Genomic DNA, 15,756 nt, shown 5'->3' with positions numbered 1-15,756 from the left:
TTTCTGAAGTGTAGGTCTGAACATTTCACTTCTGCTCAATAATAAGTTTCAGGGGCTTATTCTTCATTGTCCTTTGGGTAAGATATGTACTCCTCTGTTTGACATTCAAATCCCTTCATGACTCCAGCCTTTACTTCTAGGTTGTTCACTCTATATTCCTAAGGAACTGGCCATATTCCCTGAATATGATATCCACAAAATTCCATAGTGTGACCTCGTGACTTTGCACAGCCTGTCTCTCATGTCAGGAATTCATTCCTCCATCACTTCTATCTCTTTGAACTCCCAGCCCCCTACAAGGATAAACTCAAGTACTACTTTCCTCATTTTTTCTCTTATTAGTGCCCTCTCCTGAATACCTTTGTATTTTATAGATTGTTGTATGCACATAACCTGTAAACACGTCACATCCTTCTAGTAGAATGTTAGCTCCTTGAGGTCAGGAATTGTCAGACTTTTGTATTTGTATCCCTAGCTCAATGTCTGGAACTGAGCTTAATAGCTGCTTAATAAATTGCTGATTGATTGATCTTAAGAAGTCTTCTAGTCTATTCTTTATCAGCCAACAGAATCATAGAATCTCAGAGTTGGAGGAAATCTCAAAGGACATCTAATGCAACCCTTGCTTATCATAGGAAATCCTACTATTGTATCCTCAGCCAAGTTTTCATTCACTTTCTGCTTGATGACCTTCAGTGAAAGGAATTCACTAGCCCATAAGTCAAGTCTGTTCCACTTTTGGATAATTCTAATCATTAGTAAATTTTCCCTCATAGCTGAAGAATGCATCTGAACATTTTGTTCCTTATTTTCAGTTGTGTTCTCTGAATCTAAGTGAAACAAACCCAGTCCTTCTTATATGGGATCATCCTTCAGATGCTCACCGTGTTTCCTTCTGTGTCCGGTCTTCTATTTCTTCAAGTATTCTTACCAGCCTCACTGCCATCCTTAGCCTTCTCTGTGTAATGGTGCCTTGAAATATACTCATGTATAGCACTTGAAACAGTTGGAACAGACTAGAGTACAGTAGGAAAATCACTTCCCTTATGCTGGCCTTTTGGGTTAATTTATCCCAAGACCCAATTAAGCTTTTTTTTTGACTGGTACATCTTACCATTGACTTATTTTGAGCATGCAATCCAGTAAATTCCCATATCTAAACTATTCCAAGAAGATGAGAACGTATTCAATTTATAAATTCTACAGAAAAAGAAAACCCTCTCTTGGTAATTCATTTCAGTGTTCATCAGTGGCTACTGTCAGGAATTTCTGTCAGACTTAAATTCCTCCTTAAATTTTTGTCTTGACTTTATGTGAAATGGAGAACTGGTTACAATCTTTTTATGTTATCCTTTCATATCTGTAGAGATTGTTATTAAATTATATTTCCCTTCTGCCAAGTTATAGACCCCTGGGGCACATCCAGTGAGAGTGGGATTCTACAAAAGAGACTAAGAAGGTATAGTCAGAGAGGTATAAGGAGAACAGAAAGAGACAGCGAGAGATGCCACAGAAACTTAGAGCTTATTGTATTCAGGAGGAGAGGCTGGCCCAGCAGAGAGACCAGGAAGGATAAATATTGAGAAAGTGCCAGCCAAAGAAAGGAGGTTAGTGTATGTATGGTATGACTTGTTTTTGATTAAGCTCTGCAGGCTTTTCATGATCATTTCCTTTTCCACATATTCACTTCCCTTTTATATTTGTTTACTAACTATTCTTTTACTTTTTTCCCCCAACCTTTACCTTCTGCCTTAATATAAGTTCTGAGACAGAAGAGTGGCAAGGGTTAGGCAGTCAGGGTTAAATGACTTGTCCAGTCACACATCTAGGAAGTGTCTAAGGTCGAATTTGAACTCAGGTCCTCCCAACCCCAGGCCTGGCACTCTATCGATTGTGCTCCCTAGCTGCCCCTATTCTTTTACTAATGCATTCTGGAATTGTTCCAGAACTCAAAGACAAGCCTATAGTTTTCTGGGTTAGATCTCGGAATACACAGAATCACTGTAAATATAAATGATTGTTGAGAGATAATAATACCATTTTATACTGTAGATATTTTATTGTGAGCTGGCCTAGGAAATTAATATCATCAGATTTATTGGAAAATGTCTTCTGAGTGTTAGCCAATTAACTTATAAACAAACTCAAAATACAAATACTTTTTTTTTTTTAAACCCTTGTACTTCGGTGTATTTTCTCATAGGTGGAAGATTGGTAAGGGTGGGCAATGGGGGTCAAGTGACTTGCCCAGGGTCACACAGCCGGGAAGTAGCTGAGGCCAGGTTTGAACCTAGGACCTCCTGTCTCTAGGCCTGACTCTCACTCCACTGAGCTACCCAGCTGCCCCCAAAATACAAATACTTTTTAAAGATTTTTGTGCTTTTCTGAATGTCTTCTCATTCTCCTACATATCCTTTTTTCCTAATAGATTTTTATTTATTTCATTAAATATTTCTCAATTATATATATATCAGGTAGCTAAAGAGGAAGTTCAAAGTCACTTCTCCCTATTTAAAACAGTCCCTCATCTTGAATACGTAATCCAAAACAGGAAACCCATTGGACCACGGGAAATGTAGTTTTTTAAGGTCCCCACGTGTCCATAGAAAAAATATATATACTTTTAAATGGCATTTCCCAAATTCCAATTTTACAGGGGTTATGACTTGCCCAGCCAGGGTCACACAGTCAGGAAGTGTCTGAGGTCAGATTTGAGCCCAAGACCTCCTATCTCTAGGCCTAGCTCCTATATCCACTGAACCACCTGGCTAGCCTCAGCAATTTGATATCAGTTATATATGTGAAGTCATGCAAAACAAATTCCCATATTAGCCATGTTGCAAAAGGAAACAAACAAACCCAAGAAAAGTAAAGTAAAAAAGTGCTTTGATATCAAGAATTCCTGTCCAAGTTTCCCATTTGCTTACTAACTATACGTATATAAGCCTGTTATCTTCATGTTTTTTTTTACCTACTTCCTGTCTCCTGACTCTAATCCATCTTCTATACAACTGTATGAATCACCTTCATAAGACATAGACAAACCTGAACAGCATTCTTGCTCTTTCCTTCCCTATTTGCCCTAAAGTAAAATGCATACCCCTCAGCCTGACATTTAAAGTCCCCTTATCTACCTGGTTCTAACTAGACTTTCTAGGCATATATCATCTAGCTCCCCAACTAGCCCATTAGGTTCTTCTCTCTAGATAACCTCCCTAGGTCCTCACCTTCCTTCCCCTCTTAAAATCTTCAGCCTTCTTCAAGGCAACCTTCCAATTAAAGCTTTGATTCTCTCCTTTCTGTTATTAATCTACTCATAGTTTCCTTCTCAAATTACTTTGTATTTACTTACTTTTGTACAAGTTGGAACCATCCATAGAATGTAAACTCCCTGAAGGCAAAGGCTGTCTGGTGTTTGTCTTTGTATCCTAGTACCTTGTGCAAATAGAGGCTCAATTGTTTGAATTAAACTGAACTTGTTAAATAGAGACAAACTTACTGTCTTGTTATAGGGGGTACTTTTAGGAATAACTGAGTAATGTTGAGAGCACTTTTATTTAAAATATACTATAGGTAATGCAAAAATTCAATTTCATTTTCTCAGGAGTTTCAGGTCTTGCCTATGTTGTTAGGCAGTGGAAACATTTTATAGATGGGGACTTAAAAATTTTTTTTTCAAAGATATTTTATTTTCCCAATCACATGTAATAACAGTTTTTTAACATGCATTTTCTGAAGTTATATGATTCAAATGTCTCTCACTCTCCCTTTCCTTCCCCCTCTTAGAAATGGTAAGCAATTTGATCTGGGTTATACATGTATTCTTATGCAAAACATAAAACAAGATTCAATATTAGTCATGGTTGTAAGAAAATATTCATATAGAACCAAAGCCTCAAAATAAAACCATAAATAAACTGATGTGAGAGATAGTATGCTTTGATCTACATCTTACTCTCCAAAGTTCTTCCTCTGGAGGTGGATAGCATTTCCTGTCATAATCCCTTCAGGATTGTCCCAGATCATTGCATTACTGAGAGTAGCTAAGTCTTTCACAGTTGATCATTGTATAATATTGTTGTTACTGTATACATTGTTCTCCTAGTTCTGTTTATTTCCTTCTGCATCAGTTTAACAGCTTTTTCTGAAATCATCATGCTCATTATTTCTTGTAGAACAATTATAGAACATATACCACAATTTGTTAAGCCATTCAATGGGAATTTTTAAGGGCAGAAATTTCACAATTTTCCATCCACAAAAAATATTGTAAACCATATCCCCTATCCCAGAACCACTCTAAATCCTCTAATAGCACTAGTTTGTGATTAAATACATTTTTTTAATGAACTAGATTGCTGCCCTAAAATGCCCCCCACGTACATACTTAGGGCAGCCAGGTTACAGTAGATAGAGCATCAGCTTTGGAGTCAGGAAGACCTGAGTTCAAATTTGGCCTCAGACACTAGCCCTGTGTCCTTGAGCAAGTCATTTAATCCCTATTTGCCTCAATTTGTTATCTGTAAAAGAGAACACATTGGAGTAGAAAATGGCAAATCACTCTAGTGTTTTTGCCAAGAGAACTCCATGGACAAAAAGTCCATGACGTCAACATAAACAGCAATAGCATATCTTTTTTTTTTTTTTTTAAACCCTTATCTTCTGTTTTAGGATTGATACTAAGTATTATTGAGGTAAGGGCTATGCAGTTGGAGTTATGTGACTTGCCCAGGGTCACAGCTAAGAAGTATCTCATTTCTAGTCTTGGCTCTATCTACCATCCCACCTAGCTGCCTCATATATATTCCTTAGAAATGCAATTAAGTATATTGACAACATATTTTTAAAAAGAAGTAAGCATTTGAAATTATAACCACTGCATAAACAGACCTACTGAGTTAACTGTCCATTTCCTCCCTTAGGTAAAAGATGCCTGCTCTCTGCAGCTTATGTGGATAGCCAGAAATGGGAAGCAAGAGAAAAAGAGCAGTGTAATCTGGGTAAGTTTTGTGTATATTATTTTTTGTCGTTTTTTTAAAGTACTTGAAATAATACTTTAGAGCCCATGCTTCCAAGTTCACTAATCCAATTGTATAAATATCTGTTAGATATATAAATGGGGGTGGGTGAGGAACAAAGAGAAAGAGGGAGAAGGATGATGGGGAGAGCTTATTTATTTTTTTATTATTCCAAATATTAGAAATCCTAACAAAAACAAACATTTCCATAAATAAAGAAAAAGAAGATATTACACCAATAAAATCACAAATCTCTTCTATATTTAAATTACTTTTTTTCATATGTACATAATAAATCCTTTTCCCAAGTGTCGTAGCTCCTCCTCACCCTCTCTATATCACATAGGATATCATCAGAGAGAGCAACATGTTCAAATAATTTGTCTTTTCTGTTTTATCTTTTTGTTCACTTTCTGGAGGTAACATTCTCATTTTCTTCTTCCAGTATTTGTTCTATGGCTGTGTATAATATTCTCCTGGTTCTATTTCACTATTTGTTATCTCGTATAGTTCTTGCCACATTTTTTAAAAAAATCAATCTGTTCATTGTTTCTTATAGTATAGTTATATTCCATCACAATTATATACCACAGTTTGTTTAGCCATTCCTCAACTGATGGGCATCCCCATAACATTTATGTTAAATGCTTATTATGTGACAGGCTCTGCCCTCAGTGCTTGGAATACAAATATAAGCCAACAAGACAGCCCCTGCCTCAGAGAGCTTACATTCTAATGAGGACATATAAAGAGTGTTCTGGGGGTGCAAATGGTGAACCCCTAGGTTCGGGAAGGAAACCGTTCTCAAGAATGAGAGGACACCATACTTAGCTTAAAAGTAAAAAGAAAGATTTATTAGTAAGATAGGATTAATGGCCAGCAAGACAGCATGAGTGGAATAGTCATGGGAGGCTGCCCCTGAGTGCCCCAGTTCTTGCCCTTTTGTATCCTTTTCTGTAGTCTGCTCGTGACTCCTTGCACTCCTGCATTCCAGTGGGTGCAGGATCTGTCCCAGACCCTCAGGGCTTAGACTGTCCCCATTCCAGAGGTGTATCTCTTTCCCTATCTCAACTTAAAGGAATTCCAAGGACAATGGTCTTTGCCTAGGGAGTCTGCAGGGCAGGAAGGGGGAAGGGAATTTCCCTGTTCACAGCCTGTCTGAGTTAAGGGGTACAGGGTCCCTGCTATCTCTTCACAATGCCCATGTCAAGAGAAGCTGGAAATGATGGGAAGGAGAAGGGAGGGCTGCTGGTTAGTAGGTGAAATCCAGGGGGAAAGAGTGGAGCCTGGAGTCAAGCAAGCACAGGCCCCTCATACAATGGTCTGTGCCAGGGATTCATTCACCTGTCTTGGGGAAAGCCTCTATCTGCAGGGTGAGGAGGCTGCTGCTATTGAGGAGATAAATTTCTTTGTTGTTGTTGTTTTTTTAATTTAATCATTAAAAAATTTTTTTTCCCCATGGTTCCATAATTCATTTTCTCTTCCTCCCCTCTTCCCTTAGCTCTCCCAGATTTGACAAGCAAATCTACTGGATTATACAGATGTTATCACTTAAACCCTATTTCCATATTATTCATTTTTGTAATAGAGCAATCTTTTAAAACCCAAACCCCAAATCATAAACCCATACAAATAAGTGATGAATCACATATTTTCTTCTGGATTTCTACTCCCACAGTTCTTTCTCTGGATGTGGATAAGCGTTCTTTCTCATAAGTCCCTCAGAATTGTCCTGGATCATTGTATTGCTCTTAGTAACAAAGTCTGTCACATTTGATCATCCCACAGTGTTTCAATTACTGTGTACAATATTTGAGGAGATAAATTTCAAAAAGAGAATTAGCTGTATATGGAATACCCAAGGATTATGTTTTTGTAGCAATTACTTCCACACTGCCAAGCAAATTCTTGATATTTGCCTCCGATTTCTATATCTTTGTTGATAGTTTCCAGGCACCCCTTCTCCCCCCAAATTTTGCCATCTCTGCTGACCTAAATGGATTTCACATGTTTATCCTTTTTTTCATTGTCAACCTCTTCATCCTGAGCTCATCTTGTTGTTTTTTCCAAAACTCATCTTTATTCTATATCAAACTGGAAGGTACCAGTTCCCAGAATAGTATTATAGTTATATTTTGACCAAAGCCATTTAGAGGAGAAAATGCTTCCCCTGCAATGCAGTGGGATGCTAGTTATACTAATCCTCTATTCCTTCATGTCAGATCATGTTTCAGAGAGCAGCCATTGTTTAGTGAGGTCCTTGGGAGAGTGAGGAAAGGCTTTTTAATAAAATTTTAGATACTACAGACTATTGATGTTTCCTGCCATTACATGTTTTGTTGTAGAGTCATGTCTGACTCTTTGTTGACCCCATTTGGGATTTTCTTAGCAAAGATATTGGAGTAGTTTGCCCTTTCCTTCTCTAGCTTATTTTACAGATAAAGAAACTGAGGCAAACAGGATTAAGTGACTTGCCCATGGTTACATAGCAAGTAAGTATCTGAGGCCAAATCCAACTCATGAAGATGAGCCTTCCTTTAAGATGAATCTTCCTTTTTTTTTTTTTTTTTTTTTAAACCCTTACCTTCTGTCTTAGAATCACTACTATATATTACTTCCAAGACAGGAGAGTGGTAAGGGCTAGGCAATGGAGGTTAAGTGACTTCCCCAGGGTCACACAGCTACAAAGTGTCTGAGACCAGATTTGAACCTAGGACCTCCAGTCTCTAGGCCTAGCTCTCAATCCACTGAGCCACCCAGCTGCCCCCAAGATGAGTCTTCCTAATCCGGACTGGTCAGCACTTACCCTCCATGTATAATCCCCCTAACACTGATAAGATACGGCAAATAGCCCAAGGTTAGGGATAGGGATGGGACCTGGGATTTCATGATTTAGAGAATTCTTGGGTGAAGAAAAGCCCCCTACCAAGGCAGCTTGGTACATTTTCTGTAATGTGGAGTCTTAAGTGAGTTGCCTAGAGCACTGAGCAGGGGAGGGATCTCCCTAGGATCACACAGCCAATATATGTCAGAGGCAGGACTGGAATTCAGGTTTTGAGGCTCTTAAGCCAACTCTGTCCTCTATGCCACAAAGCCTTTCTTAGGTTAGAGATAATCTAATGAAATGATCAGTATTTTTTTTTTTTTGGTTGCTAAATGATTAGCTACTCTTATTTTCTCTAAAATAATATTGAACAACCTTTTAGGCTTCTTATAATATTTTTTTAAAAATCCCCACTTTCCTAATAAATATTTAACTGAATTTTCTTCAAAGATATAGACTTTCAAAGCCATAAGTCCCAGGGCATCATCGTGAGAGCACAATAACCTCATGGTAAGAAAGGTATGGCACCTATGATGATTTCATTGACATTGAGAACTCCCAGATGAGGAAATCCACCCCAATCACCCTTGTCATTATTTTCTTTGCAACTTAGAACCTCATTAGATTGCTTAATATGTGGAGATGTCTTGGGGCTTGCCTAGGGTCACAGTCATTGTGTGTCAAGAGGTAGGTCTTGAATGCTGATCTTCCTTGGCTCCAAGGCTCAGCTGCCTCTCAGCATTATAAAGAAACAGTCTTCCCTCCTGGCCTCTCCTCTCTGCCCACTTCATCTCTAACTGAGCAACCATCACTCTCTCCAGGCTCAGCCAGCCCCTTCAAAGCTGGATCCTGCTGGATAGTGATCAATACCTTCTAGCTAGGTAAAGAAGAAAGTTATCTGTTGATAAAATATTGATACAGAAAGAAGACCAGGAAAGAGTTTTAGAGAGAGCAACAAAATGAACTGATAAGATGAAGAGACTGATCTGGGGGGTAAGGGGTGGGGGTGGGATGAAAATTTGAAGTCCATTTAAGTCAGAACAGAGTTTTGGAGGGGGTCACAAACCTGGTATCCACACAAAGCTATAAATGGTATAAATTTGATGTCATAGATTGTGCAAGCCATTGAACATTTAAGCTCTTATGTTGTATAGAGATACAAAATTTAGATAAGATACAACCCTTTTCCCACATAGAACTCTCAGACTAGTAGGTAAATGGAACAGAAGAACCCAGATAAATATTATATGTGCTAAGTATATTAGCAAGAAGAAAAATTCTTCGGTGAAGTATCAGAGAGAACTGCCGAGGGATCAAGGCAGGCTTTGTGGAAGAAAAGGTATTTGAGTAGGACTTTAGAACAGATCTGAATGCAGTAAGCAAAATCATTATGTAGCTGTTCCTAAAACTATCCCCTGTGTGGGTTCAAATTCAGCTTTAGAAGCTTACTAGCTGTGTGGTTCTGGGAAAGTCATTTAACTCTTTTTGTCTCAGTTTCCTCCTTTGTAAAGTGACTTTTAAAGAAACATAGGGGAATGCCTCAGTAGATGAGGGAAGGGGAGATCAGAAAAGGCTTCCTGTAGCAGCTAGGTGGTACAGTAGATAGAGCCCTGGACTGGGAATCAGGAAGACTTCTCTTCCTGAGTTAAAATCCAACCTCAGACACTTATTAGCTGTATTACCCAGGGCAAGTCACTTAACCCCGATTTCTATTTGTCTATACACACACACACATACATACATACATACATACATACATACATACGTCTACACAGACACACAAAACAAAAGAAAATCAGCTGATGGTCTTCAAATAAGTGAAATGATTTGTCTCTCTTCCATGGAAAACCATAGTGTGCAGAAGCAGCCCCCTCTGGGGTTATTTACTTCATGTGGATTATATTGTTATGATTGTTGAGTTAGACCTAGGGAGAATCTCAGAGGTTCTGGGATCATCTAAGCACAGTTGGGAAATCCCTCCAACCTCCCACTTTCCTGATTTTACTGACCAGGAAACTGGGACCTACATAAGTGATAGCATGTACCTGACTCACATGGATAGTCAGGGAGTAGTGGAGCTGGGGTTTGAACCCAGGTCCTCAGAATCTAAATCTAGTGTCTTTTTGTTCTTTGTTTTTCTCCTACCATATCATGCTATTGTGAACCTGTTGAGATCTCTTCATCATCTCTGATAATCCGATAAGGGCAGTTTAGTTGATAAGGAAATAACAGGACACTGAACATCTTTTACCTCATGCTTCCAGCTCTGTCTCCCGGAGCATGGAGTTTATTATATATATTTCAAGACTCATTTCACACAAAAGAATCCCCCAAAACTTTGTAGATGCACAGAAGTTATAAATTATGTCATATCAAAACACAAAAGACTGGCTTCAGAATAGAACAAGGCCAAGGCTAAATTTTGACTGGTTTCTTATCAGAAAGCCAAGTTGGGGAATATTTTTCTCAGGGTCGAATTGCCCCCACTAAGGTTTTGGCCTTGGCTATATCTGGCAGCTGCATTCCTGGCCAAAGCGGGAGAGTATTAACCATTTAACTTCTGGTTAGCTAGGAACTTAAAGCTTTACAATAAGGCCACAATACTTTTCAACAAGAAATTACAAGGATCACAAAAGGGGTCAAAAGAGGAGTCTCAGATTTTTATCTATTCTCTTATTGGCTTCCCACATGAACTTACTGCGAGCAGGAGCATTAGAAAGAGCATAGGTGGCATACATGTATCCATATATATTTATATCTGTTCTCTGCTATGGCAGATTTTGGGCAGCTAGGTGGTACAGTGGATAGAGTGCCAGACCTGGAGTCAGGAAGACTCATTTTCCTGAGTCAAATCTGGTCTCATATATTTATTAGCTTTGTGATCCTGGACAAGTCACTTAACCTTATTTGCCTCGATTTCCCCATCTGTTAAATAAGCTGGAGAAGGAAATGGCAAACCACTCCAATAGCTTTGCTAAGATAACCCAAAAATGGGGTCATGAAGAGTTAGACATGACTGAAATGACTGAACAACAACAACAATTACATATTTAAGAGATCAAATAGAGTATTTGTAGAATATTTGTCAAGAGCTGTCAGGACCATTTTTGCCTTCCTTTGTATCTCCAGAGCCTAGTTGAGTGCCTTGCATATAGTAAACCCTTAATGCATGCTTGAATTTTTTCTTTTTAAAAAATTTATTTGTTTGTTACATTAAAATTCCAAGGTATCTCTCTCCTCCTTCACCTCCCCACACTAGAGAAGTTATCATTTGACAAAAAGCTATGTATGTATTTATAAAACCATCTTGTTTGTTTTTATTTATCAGTTTTATCTCCGAAGGTAGACATACACAAGTCATTCTTCAGGCTATTTCCATTGCTGTATATGATGTATCTGAACTTGGTTCTACTTGTTTCACTCTTCATGATTTCATGTAGGTCTTTCTGTGTTTTTAAAAAATTAATCTACTTGTCATATCTTATGGAACAGTAGTATTCCATAGCAATCATGTGCCACACCTTGTAAATTGATTGAAAGCTCTATATTTCTTTTTCTGTGCGATAAAAAAAAAATATATATGAGATGTGATATCTGCCTTTGGGATAAGATTCACATGAAGCAATGGGAGGTCAGTTTTTTCCTTTTTCTTACCAGTTTGTTTATTTATACAAATTATTTTCAAGGCATGTCTGGCTTACTCTGTGAGTTTTTTGTATTATAGCAATAACCTACACATTAGAAGTAAAGTAAAGACACCGTTTTGGAAATGTATGGTTGGGCCAGTTATGGTGGTGCATTCTTGTTCCTGCTTCTGGGAAGGTAGAGGCTATGGATTACCTGAGTTCAGGAGTTCTGAGCTAAGCTGATCTGTACCCACATTAGGCCCAGCTCCAAAACCCTACTAGAAGCAGAAGGCCACCTTAAGCAGGGGCAAACCAACACAGGTCCAAAAAAAAACGGATCAGAGTTTCTGTGCCATTTAGTATTGCAGTTAGACTCTAGTCTCAGGAATAGAAACTACATTTCCATCCTGGATGAGGCAGAGAGGCCCAATCTCAAAAAAAAAGTAAATAAATTTTAAAATATCGTGATTAGAAAAGAAGAGGGACTAATCTTGCCATAAAAATGAAGGGTAAAAGATGGACAGCTTGAGGACCCATGAAATATAAAAAGAAGCATTGGAAAGTCCTTGGTTTCTATAGAGGGTCTGTAGAAGAACAGTAGCAGTAGATGAAGGGGGTTATGTTCATACTACAGGGGGAAGGATTCATGTTGATGAGATCCTAAGTCCATTGAAACCCCAAAGCATCTGACTCTCTGGCCTCTGTTTGTTTTTAGGCTGCTTTCCAACCCCCCCCACCCCACCCCCAAGTTACATGTATATTTTTAAAAATATGGGGTGAAAATGACCTTGAACTGAAAGTGCCCCCTTTGGATAGGTTATAGTCCCGTCCAAATGAATAGAGTAGAAGATGTAAAAAGAGAAAAGAGAATCAGACCAATCTATTCAGAACATGGGTGTGTACAGCATGTGTCAATATATTGTAAGAGGGAATTTTAGGTATTAGATAGATATATATTTAAGGTGTGGCCGCCAGGAATCAATAATTCAGACTGATTCCATAATTAAAATAGACCCAAGTCAGGATGGGGTTTAAGGTAGTTTATTTACAATTAGGAAGGTAAAAGGTAGGGAAATAAAGAGAGGGAGAGGCTAGTCTGGGCCTGCAGAGGCCCGGACAGAGAGAGAGGATTAAAAGGCTAATAAAACTAGATTACATGCCACAAGGCCTTAGCAATCAGAGAGGCAAGAAGCCTACTCAAGGTAGAGAGTCTGGAAAACGCCAAGGTAGGCCAAGGAAGTCAGCCTAACTTACCCATGTGACCATTCAGAGTAGAAGCTGCCTGAGGTCTCAGCCGAGATCCTTCAGCACCAAGTTCAAAGCAGGAACTGCCCCAACAGGTAGTTGCCCACATACTTGAAGAGATAGTGTCTCTAGTCACTTCCTGTGGGTCCACCTCTAATTCAAGTGGACAAATGGCAGCCTCTACACTGATTTGGACTGCCCAAAGGGCAGTCCCTTGTTCTCGATTTGTTACTTATTGTCACATGTGGGTAACTCATCTCCCCTCCCCACTAAGGGAGGTGGGGATAACATCTCTGCTAACTAGAGTTTTGACTATGAATGGGCTTGAGCTAATTCCATTTACACAATATTCTGGTCTAGCATGTTAGTATGTACATTTGAATGATACATTCACATATGTGTGTGTATGAGTTTTCTATAAATGCCTTGATTCTCTTCTCCCTTTTGTGGGTAGATAGGCATATACTCTCCCACTCATCTTTGAAGCTTCCCCCTAGAGCCCAGCCTATTTGATTGGTGACTTAATGAGGACAAGCTGGCCTTCTTAGCCTCCTCTCAAGCCCATAAGGTGTTTCACCTTCACAAGTCATCCAGCTGGTCACCCCAGGGCACTTTGTTATCTCCTTACCTCTGAGTTTCCCCATTTGGTGCTTTATTGATTGGTTGCTCCTTTGCCCCTATTTCCACTTCTTAGTCTGGGCTTAGCGGTCTAATCAAAAGGACTGTTGCTTCTGGAAAGAGTTACCCCTTACAGGTCAGTTAGCTGTCCCTGTGACTCCTCTGATCAAAGATTATTCCCCTATATGTAGCAGCTAGGTGGTTCAGTAGTTAGAGCATTGGGCCTGAGGTCAGGAATACCTGAGTTCACATCTGGCCTCAGACACTCACCAGCTGTTTGACTTTGGGCAAGTCACTTAATCTCTGTTCGCCTCAGTTTCCTCAACTGTAAAATGACGATAATAATTTGCACCTGCCTCCTAGGGTTGTTATGAAGATCAGTTGGAATAATATTTGTAGAACATCCATCATGGTGCCTGGCATGTCATATAAAAAGATGATTATGATGGTGTGTTACCTTCCTCTATTAAAATGTAAGTCTCTTGAGTACAGAACTATCCCTATATATTTGTGTCCTCAGAGCTTAGCACAATGCCTGCCACATAGTAAGTACTTTTATAAAAGTGCTTATAAAATTTTTTCTTTTATTCATTATATACATCTTTATTTTTCTGTCTAAACAGAAAAAAATGTGTGGGTATATACACACACATATACACTCACATGATGGATGTTCTACATAATTGTGGTTCTGGTTCTCTTAATTCCTTTTCCCCCTTTTCTGTGCATATCTATATGATAGTAATTCATATTCTTCTGTCCCCTCCCCTCCCCTCCATCTTCAATTTCTTTTTCCTGCCTAATGGCAAGGAGAATCTGAAATCAGAAGAAATTGTTTTCTGTGTTTAGATGTCATCTGGGACTATTGAATGTGCAAGTAAGGCCAGTTTACAGTGGGCTTTATTAGCCATTGTGGAATGAGCAGATAGGAATTACTAAACAGTAAAACTCTGGGACTATCAATGGTGGGAATCACTGAATCTCTGGCGTGAAGGGGGCCTCAGAGGCCATCAAACCCAGGGGTCCCCCTCTATACAATCCCCAATAAATGATCATTTGCCCCCCCTTAAAGCCCTTTAGTGATGAGGGATTCATTAACACCACAGACAAGCCAATTCCCCATTTGGACAACTATTGTTAATTTTTTTCCCCCTTATGTCAAGCTCAAATCGGCTTTTCAGCAACTTCTAAATGTTGCTACTGTTTCTGTGTTCTGCAGCCAAGCCTCTTCTGCAATTCGGCCCTTCAAAATATCATGGATTAATGTTTTGCTTTGATTAGGATATACGCTTTTCTTATTCTCCCAGCATTTGGGGGAATGTTCTCAGAAGCCCAGGCAGTCTGCTCCTTTGTGTGGGCAGCAGATGGCAGTGTGGACCTTAGAGAAGACTTCAGCCCATCAGCCACATATCACTGGTTTGCTGGGGAGAAGTCAGTGCAGACCTTCTGAGGGTGTGGGGGTAGGTTGGCTCCTGGTGTGTGGTGGGCTGTGATTGGGCGCCTGTGACCCGGAGGACTGGGAGGTGTGTGATGCTGCCTGGCTCATTGGCTAGATGGAAGCGGGTGAGATGGGAGGGCTGGCTCACACCATCCGTGACATAGGAGGAGAGACGAGGGTGGGTGTTTGTGGTGTTCCACCTGAAAAATGAGTGCCCGACTCCAAGGAGAACCCACTAGCTGGGCTGCAGAGGATATGCTCAACCTTCTTTTCCAGTGAAGGCATGGGTCCTTGTGGCTCTTCTAAATAGACGTGTTAGTGATTTGATAGGCTCTGGGGAATGTAGGGAGACACATGGGGACCTCAGTACTAGTTAACCCTGATCATCCTCATTCAGGTCTGCATTTCTGTATGTCCTTTAGTGTATATATATAGGTGCCCCATGCACTCCAAATAGCTTTCTGCCTGTTGTCACAGGGCCATCATTGTGGCATCAGAGGCTTTCCCTTGGATTAAACTAGTGCCTAATCCATCTGTGGATTGATGGGTGGAGCTGTCATACTGCTGACATATATATTATTCTTTGGTGTGTACAGTTCTGGACAGGGCACTTCAGTGTTTGAAACCATTCAGTGAATCTGTTTGCTGAATACAAATTTGGACCTCTTAACCTGGCCTTCCACAAGCTGTTGTAATACCCTGCCTATCAAATGAGATTATATTTGTAAAAGGCTTAACAAAAGTGGCTGGCAAATAGTAGGTGCTTCTTTTCCCTTCCCAGCCTTATAAACTACTCCCCTAATGTATTCTCTCCTGACAAATGAACTATTATTAACTGTCTTCCTGCTCCATGTCCTGTACTTTGCAGCTTTCTTGCCTTTGATTATTAGGTTGTTTCCAGTGTCTATGGATGCTGGATAGTGAGGGGGAGAGAGAGAGAGAGAGAGAGAGAGAGAGAGAGAGAGAGAGAGAGAGAGAGAGAGAGAA

The 15,756-nt window shown here is 39.6% G+C and overlaps 1 protein-coding gene across 1 annotated transcript in view; it reads left to right on the top strand.

Moving 5' to 3' along the window:
- The window catches only part of MRPS27 (mitochondrial ribosomal protein S27), a 163,198-nt gene that overhangs the window by 4,448 nt on the left and 142,994 nt on the right, over positions 1-15,756 (top strand). The window contains exon 2 of the mRNA XM_044662999.1: positions 4,923-5,000. Coding sequence (XP_044518934.1) covers positions 4,923-5,000 — 78 coding nt within the window. The remainder of the gene's footprint in view (positions 1-4,922; positions 5,001-15,756) is intronic.

This window comes from Gracilinanus agilis, chromosome 1 (assembly GCF_016433145.1).
Source record: "Gracilinanus agilis isolate LMUSP501 chromosome 1, AgileGrace, whole genome shotgun sequence".
In the NCBI taxonomy this organism is placed as follows: domain Eukaryota; kingdom Metazoa; phylum Chordata; class Mammalia; order Didelphimorphia; family Didelphidae; genus Gracilinanus; species Gracilinanus agilis.
The sequence above is the reverse complement of the archived record's forward strand: the minus strand, read 5'-3'. Positions and strand labels throughout refer to the sequence as shown.